The sequence below is a fragment of the Alosa pseudoharengus genome, unplaced genomic scaffold (genome assembly GCF_046254945.1).
Source record: "Alosa pseudoharengus isolate Yale_2024_CS ecotype anadromous, Long Island Sound unplaced genomic scaffold, YU_APseudo_1.1 YU_APseudo_1.1_scf_9, whole genome shotgun sequence".
Taxonomy (NCBI): Eukaryota; Metazoa; Chordata; class Actinopteri; order Clupeiformes; family Clupeidae; genus Alosa; species Alosa pseudoharengus.
In genome coordinates, this window is record NW_027468881.1 from 19815199 (window position 1) to 19830290 (window position 15092).

At 39.7% G+C, this 15092-nt stretch overlaps 2 protein-coding genes across 2 annotated transcripts in view; both read left to right on the top strand.

The window, feature by feature from the left end:
* Positions 1 to 1290, top strand: part of ampd2b (adenosine monophosphate deaminase 2b) — a 31460-nt gene extending 30170 nt beyond the window's left edge. Inside the window, exons 19-20 of the mRNA XM_076275525.1 lie at positions 60 to 170; positions 544 to 1290. Of these exons, the coding sequence (XP_076131640.1) occupies positions 60 to 170; positions 544 to 759 (327 nt within the window). The 3' untranslated portion in view covers positions 760 to 1290. The remainder of the gene's footprint in view (positions 1 to 59; positions 171 to 543) is intronic.
* A 7051-nt stretch (positions 1291 to 8341) lies between these two features.
* Positions 8342 to 13458, top strand: LOC143114120 (glutathione S-transferase Mu 1-like). Its single transcript, XM_076275583.1, has 8 exons — positions 8342 to 8466; positions 9042 to 9117; positions 10943 to 11007; positions 11098 to 11179; positions 11306 to 11403; positions 11580 to 11675; positions 12794 to 12904; positions 13012 to 13458. The coding sequence occupies exons 1-8, from the start codon at positions 8431 to 8433 to the stop codon at positions 13105 to 13107; spliced, it is 660 nt and encodes a 219-aa protein (XP_076131698.1). The 5' UTR covers positions 8342 to 8430; the 3' UTR covers positions 13108 to 13458.
* Positions 13459 to 15092: the final 1634 nt, after the last annotated feature.

A 15092-nucleotide genomic window follows, 5' to 3' on the forward strand; every position in this document is an offset into this window, starting at 1 on the left:
AACTTAAGTGTGCGTGTGCCTGTGTCTGTCTGTGCCTGTGTCTGTGGTCCATGCTGCAGGAACCCCTGATGGAGGAGTACAGCATCGCTGCGCAGGTGTGGAAGCTGAGCTCATGTGACATGTGTGAGCTGGCCAGGAACAGCGTACTGATGAGCGGCTTTACCCCCCAGGTGCACATTCCCCCTCCTCAACCCACACACCATGTATATGTATAATATATGTATGTATGTATATATATTTATAATTTGATTCCACTTTACAAGTCAAGTTTCATTAGGAATCAAATTTTCTGAATAATCCAGTAGATTAAAGCAGTCCAGCAATCTATCATGAGTTTTTACAGGTTCAAGGGTACACGAACACACACACACACACACTCTGTCTACTTATTCGCTATTCCATGAATCACTTTCTTACACACACACACACACACACACACACACACATACTCTCTCTCTCTCTTGCTCTCTCCCTCTCCTCTCCCTCTCCTCTCCCTCTCTCTCTCTCTCTCACTTTGACTGAGCCAGATCTCCTCCTCTGCAGGTCAAAAGTTACTGGATGGGGCCAGACTACTTCAGGGAAGGGCAGGAGGGCAACGACATCCGTCGCACCAATGTCCCTGACATCCGCCTGGCCTACCGCTACGAGACCATGTGTGAGGAGTTGAACCTCATCACCCAGGCCATACGTACGGAGGAACTCGAGACCATAGTGGAGGAAGGAACCCTCTCCATGGGCCCTGCACCAGGGGGCCAGTAAAGATGATTATTAAGTGAACACACATTCTCCTCATGGCTAATGAACGGAAGAGAAGGGCCAGTGTTCCACTGCATCTCTCCTGCAAAGGACCTCATGTGAATTTGTTATTGTAGTGCATCATGCAGTATGCGAGATCATCGACTTATCCCTTAAACATGTCTCCCAAAAGAAATGATTCTGTACCTAATTTTCTACTTTTTGCTTTTCATCCTTCATCCTGTCTTTTATTTTGTCATAGTCTTTTTGGTATGTTGTTGTGATTGTACTTTTGGACTTTATTAGATGATGTCTCTTCCTGAAAGAATGTTGTTGTTGCCAGGAATTTCCCTGTCAGTTTTTGACTAAATGTAAGTAATATTTATTTCTGAAGAAGAGCATACTGAGTGAATACATGTGTATACAACTGGTTTGAGCTTGTTTCGTAATGTGGGAGAAATGGAGAGTTGGTTTGAGAACAAGGTCAAGACGACAAAGCTTAGAACTGACATAAGAATATATTTTCTTGCAAAGAAAACTGTCAAAACATGTATACTGAAGGCAATAAAAATATAAATTTTATGTTTTGCAATAAAATATTTTTATTTGTTTCATGACATGCAGTAAGCTCTTGTGGATTAGATTTGAGGTATATGTTCATGAGCAAATGTAAAGTGGGGTGGGATGATAGAATGTCACTAAGTAGTCTAAAGAGCCTATACTCTTAGACTCTAACCATATAACATGAGATGAGACAAAGCAAGGATAACAAAGAAAAACAGATTAAAACTAGTCCCTCACAGAGGCCCTATTTTTCACAGTGACAGTGGTCTGTAGAAACATGTTTGTGATGGGGACAACTGTGACTCTGGGCTCAGTCCAAATTAGTTCCTCAAATGAATGGTGACAAGCCCAGGAGTAAAGAAGAGTGTCCTCTCTAATTGACATGACAAACAGTGGCTAAAGTGGGCTAAAGATGAATAGCAACAATGAAATAATGGTGAAAGAGAAATGGGATGTTGGTCACTTGCTATCTCATTACTTTTTTCTTAGTTATTTGCAAGGGCCTTGAAAAAATAAATAAAAGCAATTAACTCAAGCGGGTTCAGTGAATGACAAAATTGCAAAGGTGGGCGACAAGAAAGAGTGAAACTAGGCTTTTTTGAAGAACAAACATGTATTGTGTAGGCATTAGGCAGCAATTAATGCAGTGGAAGCTACACTGCAATGTGTAAAAAAAAGATTCTAGTCCGCAGCAGGGTTTCTTGTGTGCACGCAAATTCAATGGTTATGGTTATGGGATTTGGCAGACACTTTTGTCCAAAGCGACATACAAATAACAACAATACAATAGTTACATTTAACAGTGAACAATTTTAAATGTTGGTAAGTAATAATAAACAACAATGTCACAAATGACACCAATCATAACTTTAACCCTAACCCATGGAACAGTTGGCAAGTGGGACAATATGCAGGTGGCAGGGGACAGTGACGTGGGACAGTAGGAAAGTGGCACAAGACAGTATAGGAGAAAGGCCCATGGCATGGGACAGTAGGCGAGTGGCGTGGGACAGTATAGGAGGAAATAGGCGAATGGTGTGGGACAGTAGGCAAGTGGTACAAGACAGTAGGCGAGTGGCACAGGAAAGGAAATAGAGACAATAGGCAAGTGGCGAATGTCATGGGACAGTAAGAGCAATCCTTTGACATAATAAAAGCAGACGTCTTTTCTGCAGATCCATACTTTCATTATTATTCTATACTTAACAAATAGTCACTCTCAAAGGTACTTGAGTTCAGCTGTGATTTATATCATAAGTAAATAACTTATGATTATTATAGTGTATGGTATATTTGTTGATCCTCTGTGATGTTCCCAAGGTTGGATCAGCCACCACCATGATTAATTCATTATTTCTGAATAGTTAGTATGCATTGTACAGTTGTTACAGCCATTCTCATCATCCAACTGTTTAAAACAAAGATAAACAAAGAATAAAGCTGCAAGCAGCAATGAGGGGACCAAGCAGATAAGCTGGAGTTGCCATGGCAACTCAATGCTGTTACATCAGACATATGACTGTAAACAGACACAGCAAGATTCATGTCTAGCAATCAAAGATTGGATGAGATGTAAGGTCAGTTCCTGTTTGGCGGCTTAGCCGACAAATTCGATTGGCTGTGATGGGCGAATGCTTTTGAATATTGCTTCAGAAACTCAAGACATATGTAAAACTCAGTCTGAAGATCGTCTGTGCCAAGTTTCATGCCGAACAGACAAAATCTATGACCTGTGAAAATGTTTGTCCATTTCGGACAAAATTCAAGGTGGCTGCAAATTCACATGTTGGCTTGTGTTGGCCCTCCCAAAGTATAACCAGACACCACTAGTAAGTTTTAATTCCAAACACATTAACAGCTACAGACCAAAATGCATTTTTGCTGATCATAGCGACCCATAAAGGTCACCAAATTTCTTGTGCGTCCTCCTGATGGGGTCATGAGTACAAGTCTCAAGTTTGGTTATGATACATGAAAGGATTGCTGAAATAAGCTCACTTCCTGTTTGGCGGCTTCGCTGTCAATTTTGATTGGCTGTTATGGGCAAATGCTTTAAAAAATCAATAAGCAATGGGATAACTTTTGTGAGGCTTGGTCTGAAGATCATCTGTGCCAAGTTTCCTGAAAATCGGACAAACTTTGTGACCTGTGAAAACTTTTTGGTGTTTTGATAAAATCCAATATGGCGGAAAATCCATTATGGCAGAAATTTACTCATTTATGAAAATCGGGCAAACGGGTCAAAAGTTATGCTATTTTCTAACCCGACTACTAACCATGAGTATTATTAAAGATACAATTATGCCTGTCCTGCTTTTTTAGCATATTCATTTGTAAAAACCTGTGTATAAACAAGAATAAGATGACCCTTTTTTTACAGCTTAGCCTATTTGAAGCATTTAAGGCATCCTTTAGTTAAAATGTAGCAGACTCAATTCTCTTTAGTCCAATAAATGTTTTGGATATATGGCCGTTTAGCCTACAAGTGGGTTGTATGGGGGATTATGAAATACATTCATGGAAACAATGCAGTAGTGTCATCTTATTTTATTGGGCTGCTTAGTATAGGTCCTGTATCAAGATTGTTGATATCAATTAATAGCCAGTTAAAATAAGCTTCAATAAGACTATCACTGAATCATGATAGCCCACTCTGTAACATTTGGTATGTGATTATATACTGTATGTCGTTCTTAATGATTAGCTAAAGGAAAACCTTGACAATAGCAAAAAGTTCAGAAATACCATCTGTTGATACAAAACACACCTTTCAGTCATTTTCATCCTGAAATTGGCATTACATTTTAAAACTACACCACTTCAACACATTAGGCTACATTAAAAATATTTTACTTTAGGAAGTGTGTAGGAGTCCAGTCTGAATGCTAGCCTACACCTTTATATTAACTGACCTGTGCCAGTAGCATTTCGAAAAGGGCAAAGGGGAAGGGGGACTTCACCTCTATGGTAGCCTGTAAGAGTAAACTTATTTCTCTAAGGACTTTATTATGTCTGAGATGTGAAGCCATATAGCATTATAAATACTAAAGGTGATGACTTTGTACCCAAGATTGTATTTTATTGGTGGGCAAATTATGATAAATTAAACTTTATTTCAGGTTACATCGCAAACGCGGTTTCCCTTGATTGGTTAATATTTTTATATGGTTATGGTTATGGTTACGCTTTTGTCCAAAGCAAATCGACATACTGTACAAATACAAAACAATATAATACTTAAATTTAACAGGGAACAAAATGAAGATGTTGGTCAGACTATAATAAGGAGAATAGCAATAATAAACAACAATGTCAATTCAATCAATAGCTTAATGAAATAAAGAATGAAAATGAGGGCAAAAAGCAATAATAAACAATAATGTCCATTCAATCAATAATATAAAAACAATAACATGGTAAGACTACATTAAGGAGAATATCAATAATAAACAACAATGTCAAATTAATCAACAGCCTAATGTAAATAAAACAATATTATACAAACCATAACGCATAAGAAGCGCATGTTGAACAGATATGCCTTTACCCAAAACTATCACTATCAGGAATGGAGAGCACTGGGCAACTCATTCCACCAACATGGAACCACAACTGAAGTTATATGCTCAGAGAAGTTAAGTCAGTTATCAATTACAACGCCCAAGTTACGTGCCAATCTAGTTGGGGTCAGTGAAGTTGAGTCAAGCTGGATATTAATCTGTTGGTGAATAGCTGTTTTAGCTGGAAACAAACTCAGTTTTTGAGAGATTAAGCTGAAGGTGCCAATCTTTCATCCAGGCTTAAATATCCTTAAGGCATGCAGAAATCCGATGGGAAACGCTAGTCATCAGGTGGGAAAGATAGGTAAAGTTGAGTGTCGTCTGCATAACAGTGATAGTCAAATCCATGGGAGCGAATGGTCTCATCTAAGGAAGTGGTGTAAATAGAGAAAAGTATAGGGGCCCTAATACTGATCCCTGAGGCACACCTGTGGTGAGGACATGAGACTTTGATACCTGTCCCGGCCAAGACACGTATAATGTTATAGCCTAATGTCACAGTCGGGCATGATTTATTGTATAAGTTTTGAATGTTATGTGATGTTTGGTTATGTCGCTTTTTTGGAGTGGGTGTGTCTATGTTGTGCCAATTGACTGTCATGTCGGCCCTGGACTGCTGCAGACTATTACGCAGTAATATTACCAATATTATGATTGGACTGGGGACTCACGAGTTGATTGCTTATTGAAGCAATTAGGAGGGAAATGCTTTTTAGGGCAGCGGAGGTCGGGAGCAGAGAGGTGGCTTACCTGACGACTCAAGGGAAGTTATTGTGACCTTTATTTACTGTGGTGAAACTGATCTCCTGTGTGAATACCTTGAAAGTGAAGTAGGGGCATTTTTGATGTGTATGGGGCAGGGTAAAGTAACTCATTGGGTAAAGTAAGGGTAAAGTAACTCATTGGGATATTCTGTTCAGCCTGGGCCTTGGGAGGAGGGGCAGTTGCCTAGAATGTCTGTCCTGGTTTAGCTACTCTACCCACCTGCCTGTCCTTTTATTGTGTGTTGGACCATGCATGCTCTCGGTACAATAAAATAATATTGGCAATATTATCACAGTGTGGTATTGTGTCTCTGAGAGGTCCGAATCTGTCATTGGTGGAGTTTAAGGCCACGACACTAACATTAACTAGCTGACAAGATTGTCACTAGCTTTCAATGGCTTAGATGCCAAAGAATGCATGAGATAACAACCAGTTATCTTATCTATCTGACTTTATATCCTCAACTTTATTCATTCTACCTAATGGGGAAACGGTAGAGGTGACTTGCAAATTTGTGTCTGAAGTAACCTAATAATTTCAACACTGTACCTCAGTGACATAAATCTACTGCGCACCAAGTTAACCTAAATTCTATTGTTTCTGGGGCTCGCTCACGTTGGGCTTGTAGTCAAGGCCGTTTTCTGTTATAGACCATCAGCAGGAGGGATGTTGTTGATGCTTCAGAAATCAGTGTATATCCATTTTAAAAAACATTCATTATAAACTTGTTTACCCGTGTGACTAATCTTTGATGCTTCCTGCTGACTGCCGCAAGAGGATTGTTCACTGACACCATAATGCAGTGTGATATGGATAAACTGTATTGCGCAGGCCAGGTTCAACAATATGGCAAGAACCACACGCAGTCAGCAGATCGGGTGTAGTGTAGTAATTGGTTCAGTCCCTGCCACATTCTTGAAATGTATCTTTCTAAAATCGAAAACGGCAGCAATCGTTGTTTTGTTTTTTGTTTTGTTTTTTATACTTTTCATTGAACGAAGCTGGGGGGGCCAGCAGGGTGGTCAAGCTTTGACCAGTGGTGGCCGTGGCCCCACCCCTGGCCACCACGTAGCTCCACCCCTGTATAGACTGTATGGTCCCCTGTATTATTCCACCCCTGTATGGTGGAATAATAATAATAGGAAAACGTACAAACACAATGGGTGCCTATGCAGCTTTGCTCATCATTACTCATTGCCAGACCATTCAAATTGTGCTCTTGCGAGAACTCTGGATTTCCAGGGTAATTAACAGGTTCAAACTGTTGTTTGAGAGCATACCTTAATTGGTGGAGTTTTGAGCAAGACTGTCATTTGCATTACCACAAAATTGTCTTAGTGAAAGTGCACCTGGCATACATTCACGTCAAAAACAAACTCCATTTTACACCACTGACAATGTTCAAAATAGAATGACACTTCTGTGGTGAGGTTGTCCACAGACAAATCAAAGTATTGTTAATGTTTATAAAAAATAAAAAAAACAGGTAGCCTATATAAAATAGGAAAATGGAGAAAAACTGAGGGGCTCATAGGGCCACATTTTCATTTCCAGATTATCAAATAAAATCTAGTGAGATGATATGAAGGAAGTCCACCTTGCAGCAATAAAACAACTTGATTCACTGGTCACCAGTGTTTGCGTGCATTTGCAAGAGAAAGTTAAAGCTGAAAAAATGTGGTCAGTTTTAAATGCACAGAGATGGTAACCTGCCTTATGTCCTCGGTATTCATGTAGGTAGAAAGTACCCTAAATCACTCAGACATGTTTTGTGAGAACAGGGTCTTTAGTCATTTAAGTCATTGTCATTGTATTCGAGTAGAGTGGTACCAAACAAGTGTAGGCCTATGAGTAAGCTACTCCCATTGTATACTCAGACCAAATGCATAGAGAAGGATACTTTTTTAAAAAGCACCACACCCACAAGACAGCCGATTGGCTGTCATTCTGTCGAGGTGGTTAGGCTACTCCTATTAACAGGTTCAAACTGTTGTTTGAGAGCATACCTTAATTGGTGGAGTTTTGAGCAAGACTGTCATTTGCATTACCACAAAATTGTCTTAGTGAAAGTGCACCTGGCATACATTCACGTCAAAAACAAACTCCATTTTACACCACTGACAATGTTCAAAATAGAATGACACTTCTGTGGTGAGGTTGTCCACAGACAAATCAAAGTATTGTTAATGTTTATAAAAAATAAAAAAAACAGGTAGCCTATATAAAATAGGAAAATGGAGAAAAACTGAGGGGCTCATAGGGCAACATTTTCATTTCCAGATTATCAAATAAAATCTAGTGAGATGATATGAAGGAAGTCCACCTTGCAGCAATAAAACAACTTGATTCACTGGTCACCACAGTGTTTGCGTGCATTTGCAAGAGAAAGTTAAAGCTGAAAAAATGTGGTCAGTTTTAAATGCACAGAGATGGTAACCTGCCTTATGTCCTCGGTATTCATGTAGGTAGAAAGTACCCTAAATCACTCAGACATGTTTTGTGAGAACAGGGTCTTTAGTCATTTAAGTCATTGTCATTGTATTCGAGTAGAGTGGTACCAAACAAGTGTAGGCCTATGAGTAAGCTACTCCCATTGTATACTCAGACCAAATGCATAGAGAAGGATACTTTTTTAAAAAGCACCACACCCACAAGACAGCCGATTGGCTGTCATTCTGTCGAGGTGGTTAGGCTACTCCTACTCCCTATGAATGAACACCTTGGTCGTGCAACTTCAGTGTCTGTGTGCTTGAATAGCCAGTTAAGCTACGCTGAAATTTCAACAAAATATAACAACTGTAACAAGATGGCAATGATTCTGGCATACTGGGATATCAGAGGGGTAAGAAATGATTATAATAGGCCTAGTAAAATGTTCAAAACGGTACTTTTAGGCAATTGTAATTATAATCCAAGAGACAACTAGGCGAAATCAAACAGTGGAGTTCTGGTAGTTTCGGTTCATTTGTGATGGCCATCCTGTATGTTTTTTATGTGAAACTTAATCGTAGCCTACATTGTGAAAGGTTACTTTGAAAAGACATAAAGAGTAGCCTATGTTTAGACTTTACTGGCTTTCACTGCACATTCAGGAACCACCACTGGTGTTATGAACAAAGCCAAAATATTGCATAACGCGCGGCGGCACCCCGGTAGGCTAATGCACCGCGTTTCAGTTTGCAACAAAGGATCCGACAAAGAATGTTTGAAACCGTGGCTTAGGCCTACTCGAATATTTCTGGCATCTTCTTGACACCCTATGGTGTGCATGGAGAAATTGTGCTTGGGTTTTATAGGCTTGATTTCTGTTTTCAAATCAACCAGCCTGCTTGATTTTCCACGAGCGACCATGCGGTAGGCTACAGAAACGCCCGTTATCCTCTGACTGTGTTATAAATTCGGTATGTCTTATTACAGCTCGCTCAGCCAATCCGCCTGCTGTTGGAGTACACAGAGACGAAATATGAGGATAAACTCTACGCTTGCGGGGAAGGTAGGAATGATCTTTGACAGTTGACTTGCTGTCAACTCAGTTCCGTCAGTGAAACCTGGATAGCCTATTTCATTGTTTTATTATAGTATAGGCCAGGGGTGGGCAAACTTTTTGGCTCAAGGGCCACATTAGGTTTTGAAAATTGGCCGGCGGGCCACACAACCCCCCCCACACACCACACGCCTAAAAAAAAACATTTTTTATAGCCTATAATTTAGAATGAAAAGTATTTGTTTTAAAATACTGCTAATTTGTTTTAAAAATACTGCTAATTTTATGCTGTTTAACAAATGTATAAATTGTACACTATCGCTTTAAGACAGTCGCTTTAATTCACGTTTATTTCTCAATGATCTTCTGCCTGCTCCACTATGGCTAGTGCTGTACCTACGGCTGGGCCCTCTCACAGTTTTTAAATGGTCAGTAGTGGGAACTACTGTTGCCTTCATGATTTCCTTTTAAAACTTTCTTATAAGGAGATATCAATTATCACAAGCCAGCTGGAACCTGCGGCTCTCTCTCCCTCTCCCTCTCGTGAGTGCAGACGCGTTCCCAATTAAATGGATTGCATATGTTCACGTTAGATCTGCTGCAAAGGAGATAACTAAGAGTTAACTTAGTTTAACATGATGTTATCTCTATTTAACATGATGTTTTGACATTGACATTGTAAACGTTATCTAAGGAGAGTGAAAAGCAGTTTGCAGTAAAGCTAACCAAAGTCTATCGCAGGAAAAAAATAGCGAGCAGCCTGATAACTAGCCTAAATGAAATGCTCGGCGGGCCGGATGAAAGTGCTTGGCGGGCCGGATCCGGCCCGCGGGCCGTAGTTTGCCCATCCCTGGTATAGGCCTATGCCGTGTCCATAAAGTGTAGGCTTATACTTGGACCTTGAACTAGTAAAAATCAAAGCAAAGAGACAGCCTGCTGATTCACCAGGGGCAGGGGCAAGAGGTTACCCTGGAAATCCAGAGTTCGCTGGAGAGCACAATTTGAATTGTCTCTGCCAGACACTCTGGCAATGAGTAATGATGGCCTAGAAATCTAGACGCACCCTAGCGGCAGCAAATTTAATCTGTTGGCTTGCAAGCTGGAAAAATTAAACTTCAATGAGGCCAATCACATTGTGTATAGAGTCGGTGGGAAGGCTTATAATGATGGCAGAGTTGCCACGGTTCCGTGTGAATTCCCTGCTACTTGAAAACAAAGAAGATGGATGCTGCTGCTGGCGAACAGCTCGACACAAGCCTTTTTTAAGTTGCCAAAAGTTTGATCAACTAGCCAACTAGCTCCGCTGGTGGGAAAATGCATGGGACTCATGAGTTGTATCGCTATCCAATTGCGTGCAGAGGGAATTTGAAAGACAAACGTTTATCCCGCCCCTCCGATTGAGCACTGCGAATGGTGAGTTCCCAGACCCTACATCTTGATGTGGGTCTGGCTTGTCAGGCTAGAGTAATGATACACTCTGGCAATGAGTAATGATGCACATTACGGTGTATCTGATATAGGCGGCCCAGAGGCGAGCTAAACAGATGACGACAATGCTCCAAAGAATCAGTCAGTAACCGTTGGTCGTAGTGTTATCCAATTGCGTCGAAGTCCGGAATCAGTCGGTAAACATTGGTTGTAGTGTTATCCAATTGCGCAGTGAGCTTTTCAAATGCATGCTTGGTGCCGCCCCTCGAGTTGGGCCATTTTCGTTATTCGTGGCCAGACCCTTAATCTTTCTAGATTACCAGGGTCTGGATTTTCCAGACTAGCAAGAGGTGACTGGTGCAAGAGATTGATGCCTGAGTATTCTGTTGTTTGTCTTCTCACACAGCTCCCAATTATGACAAAAGTTGTTGGTTTGACGAGAAGTCCAAACTTGGGATGGATTTCCCCAATGTAAGTAGCCTACCTTACTGGTGCATGTTATGTACATGCTTGGAAGAGGTATAACCGGCCAAGTTCATTAACAGCCATTTTCTGTGCCAGTTGCCTTATCTTGTGGACGGAGACAGGAAAATAGTCCAAAGCAATGCCATCATGAGATACATTGCTCGAAAACATAACCTTTGTAAGTACTCACTGGCAATCTAATCACTCACAATTGTTTGTTTTTCCATGGAAGATGAAATCAACATGTTACTTGTGGCCCTTGTGTTTGAAATGATAATTCTACACCTACATATTTCTATAATAGGTGGAGAGACGGAGGATGAGAAGGTTCGGGTGGACATCATTGAAAATCAGGCAATGGACTTCCGTAATGGCTTTGTCATGCTCTGCTATACAGAATATGTGAGTTGACATGTGTGGAAACCGATTACATGTGTGGACTAATATGAACTGTCTCAGCTTGTTGAGACCACAATAAGGCACAAAATGCTTCTACTGCTGAAGTGCAATATTTATTCCTAGGAATTATGTCCATTTCCTGATGATGTTTGACCTTTTCTCTGTAAACTCTTATGCAGGATAAAATGAAGCCTGGATACTTGAAAAAACTCCCTGACACCCTGAAGCTATTCTCTGAGTTTTTGGGAGAAAGGAAATGGTTTGCTGGAGATAAGGTAATCTATACAAAAGCAGCTTTGTGTAAAGTTTTAATAATGTTAAAATGAATAAGTAGATGGCAGTTCTTTGACAGGTCTTTACAGTTTTGTACAACTGTTTACACACATTTTCAAAACTCTGTCTATTTTTGAAAACTACACACAAACCTCACTATTGCTCACGCAAAATGACTCAAGTCTCCAGCAAAATGACACAGCATTCAAAATGTCATAAACGCATCTCTAAAGCAAGCATTCACCTCACAATATAAACGTTTTGTCATAATATGATATTTTGGATACATCATGTACACACCGTTGCTCAAAACCTAAAGCTTTTCTGTCTTTCATGGGCTTATATGTTAGAGCTTAAATTGTGCCCAAAAAATCCAGATTGACCCGTGCACGTTCTGTTTGAGCCCGAGTTGGGAAGCTAAGCTTTGTTATATGTATATTTCCAAGAGTGCAAGTCATCTACAGAGAGTTGAAATACACAATAAACACAAAAGCAATTAGTGTTTCATGAAATTGAAAACTCAAAAGCTGATAATTAGTGTATGGTTTTACAGATTTGGTGTGGGGTTACTGTGTTTGAGTGACGGGTTTTAAAAAATTATGTAACAAGTAAAGATTTGGTGTGTAAACAGTTGAAAAAGAAACTGTAATAGCTTTTGTCAGTCTCCAGTGTATTGTGCCCATCTAAATGCCAATTAGCTCATAAACCTGTCAGTGGATATTTTAAAAGCATCAACTTTGCAAGACATATTCAATATTATGGTAAATAATTTGATTAGAAAAGGAATATTTGAAAGACAATACATCTCTGGCTTCTACATTGAATTAGGATTTGCCAAATACACAAGAATTAAATAAAAGCATGTACTTGTCAAGTATACATATACAATCAGGTGGAGGGCTATTGCAGTCCTTATCTGTTTACATTCTCTGCATATGAACATACTGTATGTTTGATTGGCATTTCATGAAATTGAAGACTATCAGCACTTCCCAGTTGATGTCTTTTAACCATAATGAAAATAGATTTGTCTACAATCTGTGCAGTACATTATGTATGTATGTGTAGTATTGTGATTCCTCTACTCATGCACAACATGTCATCTTTGCCATTCACTCAGATTACCTTTGTGGACTTTCTCATGTATGAGCTCTTGGATCAACACCGTATGTTTGAGCCCAAAAGCCTGGATGAGTTCAAGAACCTTAAGGAGTTTCTGGACCATTTTGAGGTGACTGCTGCATTTTGATGTCTTGTTTCTGTTACCAGCGAATTTTGTGAACAGATATTTTTTGTTTATTGTCTATAACATGACTTTGTTCTTGTTACTCACAACAGGGGCTTGAAAAGATAGCAGCCTACATGAAATCAAGCAGGTTCATCAAGACCCCAGTGAACAATAAAATGGCGAAGTGGGGCAACAACAAAGAGTGAAACTGTACTTTGAAAAACAAACATGTCTTGTGAAGACATCCCTGTAGTGGAAGCTCATAGGTGGTACAAAAAACATTTCCATAGTATTCATGTAGCATAGAATTTTATTTTTATTTTCTACGGACATGTTTTGTCCATACAGTGCTGTTTTAAGTTCCAGTGTTTTATGGGGTCTTCAGAAGACGAGTAGTGTTTTCTAATTTGTTGTCCAGGTCTAAGGCCAATTTATGTTCTGCTTCAAAGAATGAGAATGAGCACTTAATTTTGTCATGTTTATATTCTGAAATTTGTATTGTGAAACAATAACTGCAAGAGCAATCCTTTGACTTAATAAAAGTGGAAGTCTTTTCAGCAGATGCTTCCTTTCATCTATGGACACCCATACCTAACAAATAGTTACTTGCAAAGCTATTTGAGGTCAGCTGCTTGGAGACATCACTTAAATTATTTTGATATATCACAAGTGAATAACAGTGATTATTATGGTATGGTATCTGTTGCTCTTCTGTGGTGTTCCCAATGCTGGATCTGCCAGCATCATGATTAATTAATTATAGTTCTGACTAGCTAGTATCCACTGTAGGTGTTATAGCCATTCTCATCTTTCAATGACTTTATGGAAGAACACCAAAGAAACCTGCAATGGATAAACTATGGATTTCAATCCATGTACAATATACAGTAGTTTCATGCATAGAGTCAAGAGGTTGTGCGTGTCCCTGCATGGTTACCCTGTCAGCTATTAATGCTGTGGTGGTGGGAAGCATTTGTGTGCCAAATTAATTATCTTAACACATTTTCTCAGGCTAAGAGATTAACTTTAACTTTCTCTCACAAACACATACACACACACAAACCTCTGTGGTGACCAGTGAATAAAGTTGTTTTATTGCTGCGAGGTGGACTTATATCATCTCACTAGATTTGATTTGATCATCTGGAAATGAAAATGTTCCCCATATGAACCCCTCAGTTTTCTCCATTTTCGTATTGTATATATCATACTCCAGGGGCATCACTAGACCCTTTTTACTGGGGCATGTGCCCAGTAGAGTATAGGAGTCTAGTGACACCCCTGTCATACTCCAAATTTAAGTTGGAGTTAACAAATAGGCTACATAGCCATTTGTATTAAGGTACCCTAACACAAATGTTCTCTCTTGCACAGACCAAAGTTTAGCCTACTGTAGCATTTTCAGGTAGTCACTTGGCTTGTTGGATATGGACAGACAGGGATGGGCAAAAATAGATCAACATTTTAAAGTGAAATATCAAATACCCTAATTTTAAGTCTATTAAAATAAACAACAAAATATGCCAGGCATCAAAATAAAATACTGTATTTTTGATTAAGTGGACAGTGTTTGAGAGCAACAGCCTACGAGACATGCTATAAACCTACAGTCAACAGATCAACTATGCTGATCTGCCTGTTACATCTCAGCCTAAATACTGTAGCCTATCAGATGCACTCAAAATGTCACAACTGAACTTGTCAAGTGGTACAAAGTGGAGACAAGTCTCTGAAACTATCAATGCATGCCCAGATGGCTTGATATCGCACTGTGTAATCACCCTTTAAAGGTGCCATGTGTAATGTCCGCCAAAAAATCAATTCATACTCCACATTCCATAAAAGATGGGGGCAGTATACCTCCAGAAAGTGAGTTGGTCTACCCTAGAGTAACAACCGAGAAACGTGTATTGCAGTTTGGCTGGTGGTTATGTTGCCTGCATACCGCCTCCCATGGCCGAAACTGGTGTTATGACACCTGTCGGGCTGTGGCTAGTAATTTAGCATGCTAATTCAGGTTGATATCTCTGCAGCACTATACCTTGTCATTTTTAAAATGACATCATCGCCCTAATTTCTTCTCATTCTTTTGATGCGTGTAGCTCATTTTTTGGATATTTTTACCTCAATTCTTACACATGGCACCTTTAAGTGCTGAATGGTGTTATATTACATTGTATTATATTGTATT

Excerpts from the sequence above, each read along its gene's own strand:
- LOC143114120 (XM_076275583.1), top strand. The coding sequence starts at position 8,431 with ATGGCAATGATTCTGGCATACTGGGATATCAGAGGG. Across the intron at positions 9,118-10,942 it reads ACTCTACGCTTGCGGGGAAG|CTCCCAATTATGACAAAAGT; the intron begins GTAGGAATGATC and ends CTTCTCACACAG. Across the intron at positions 12,905-13,011 it reads AGTTTCTGGACCATTTTGAG|GGGCTTGAAAAGATAGCAGC; the intron begins GTGACTGCTGCA and ends TACTCACAACAG.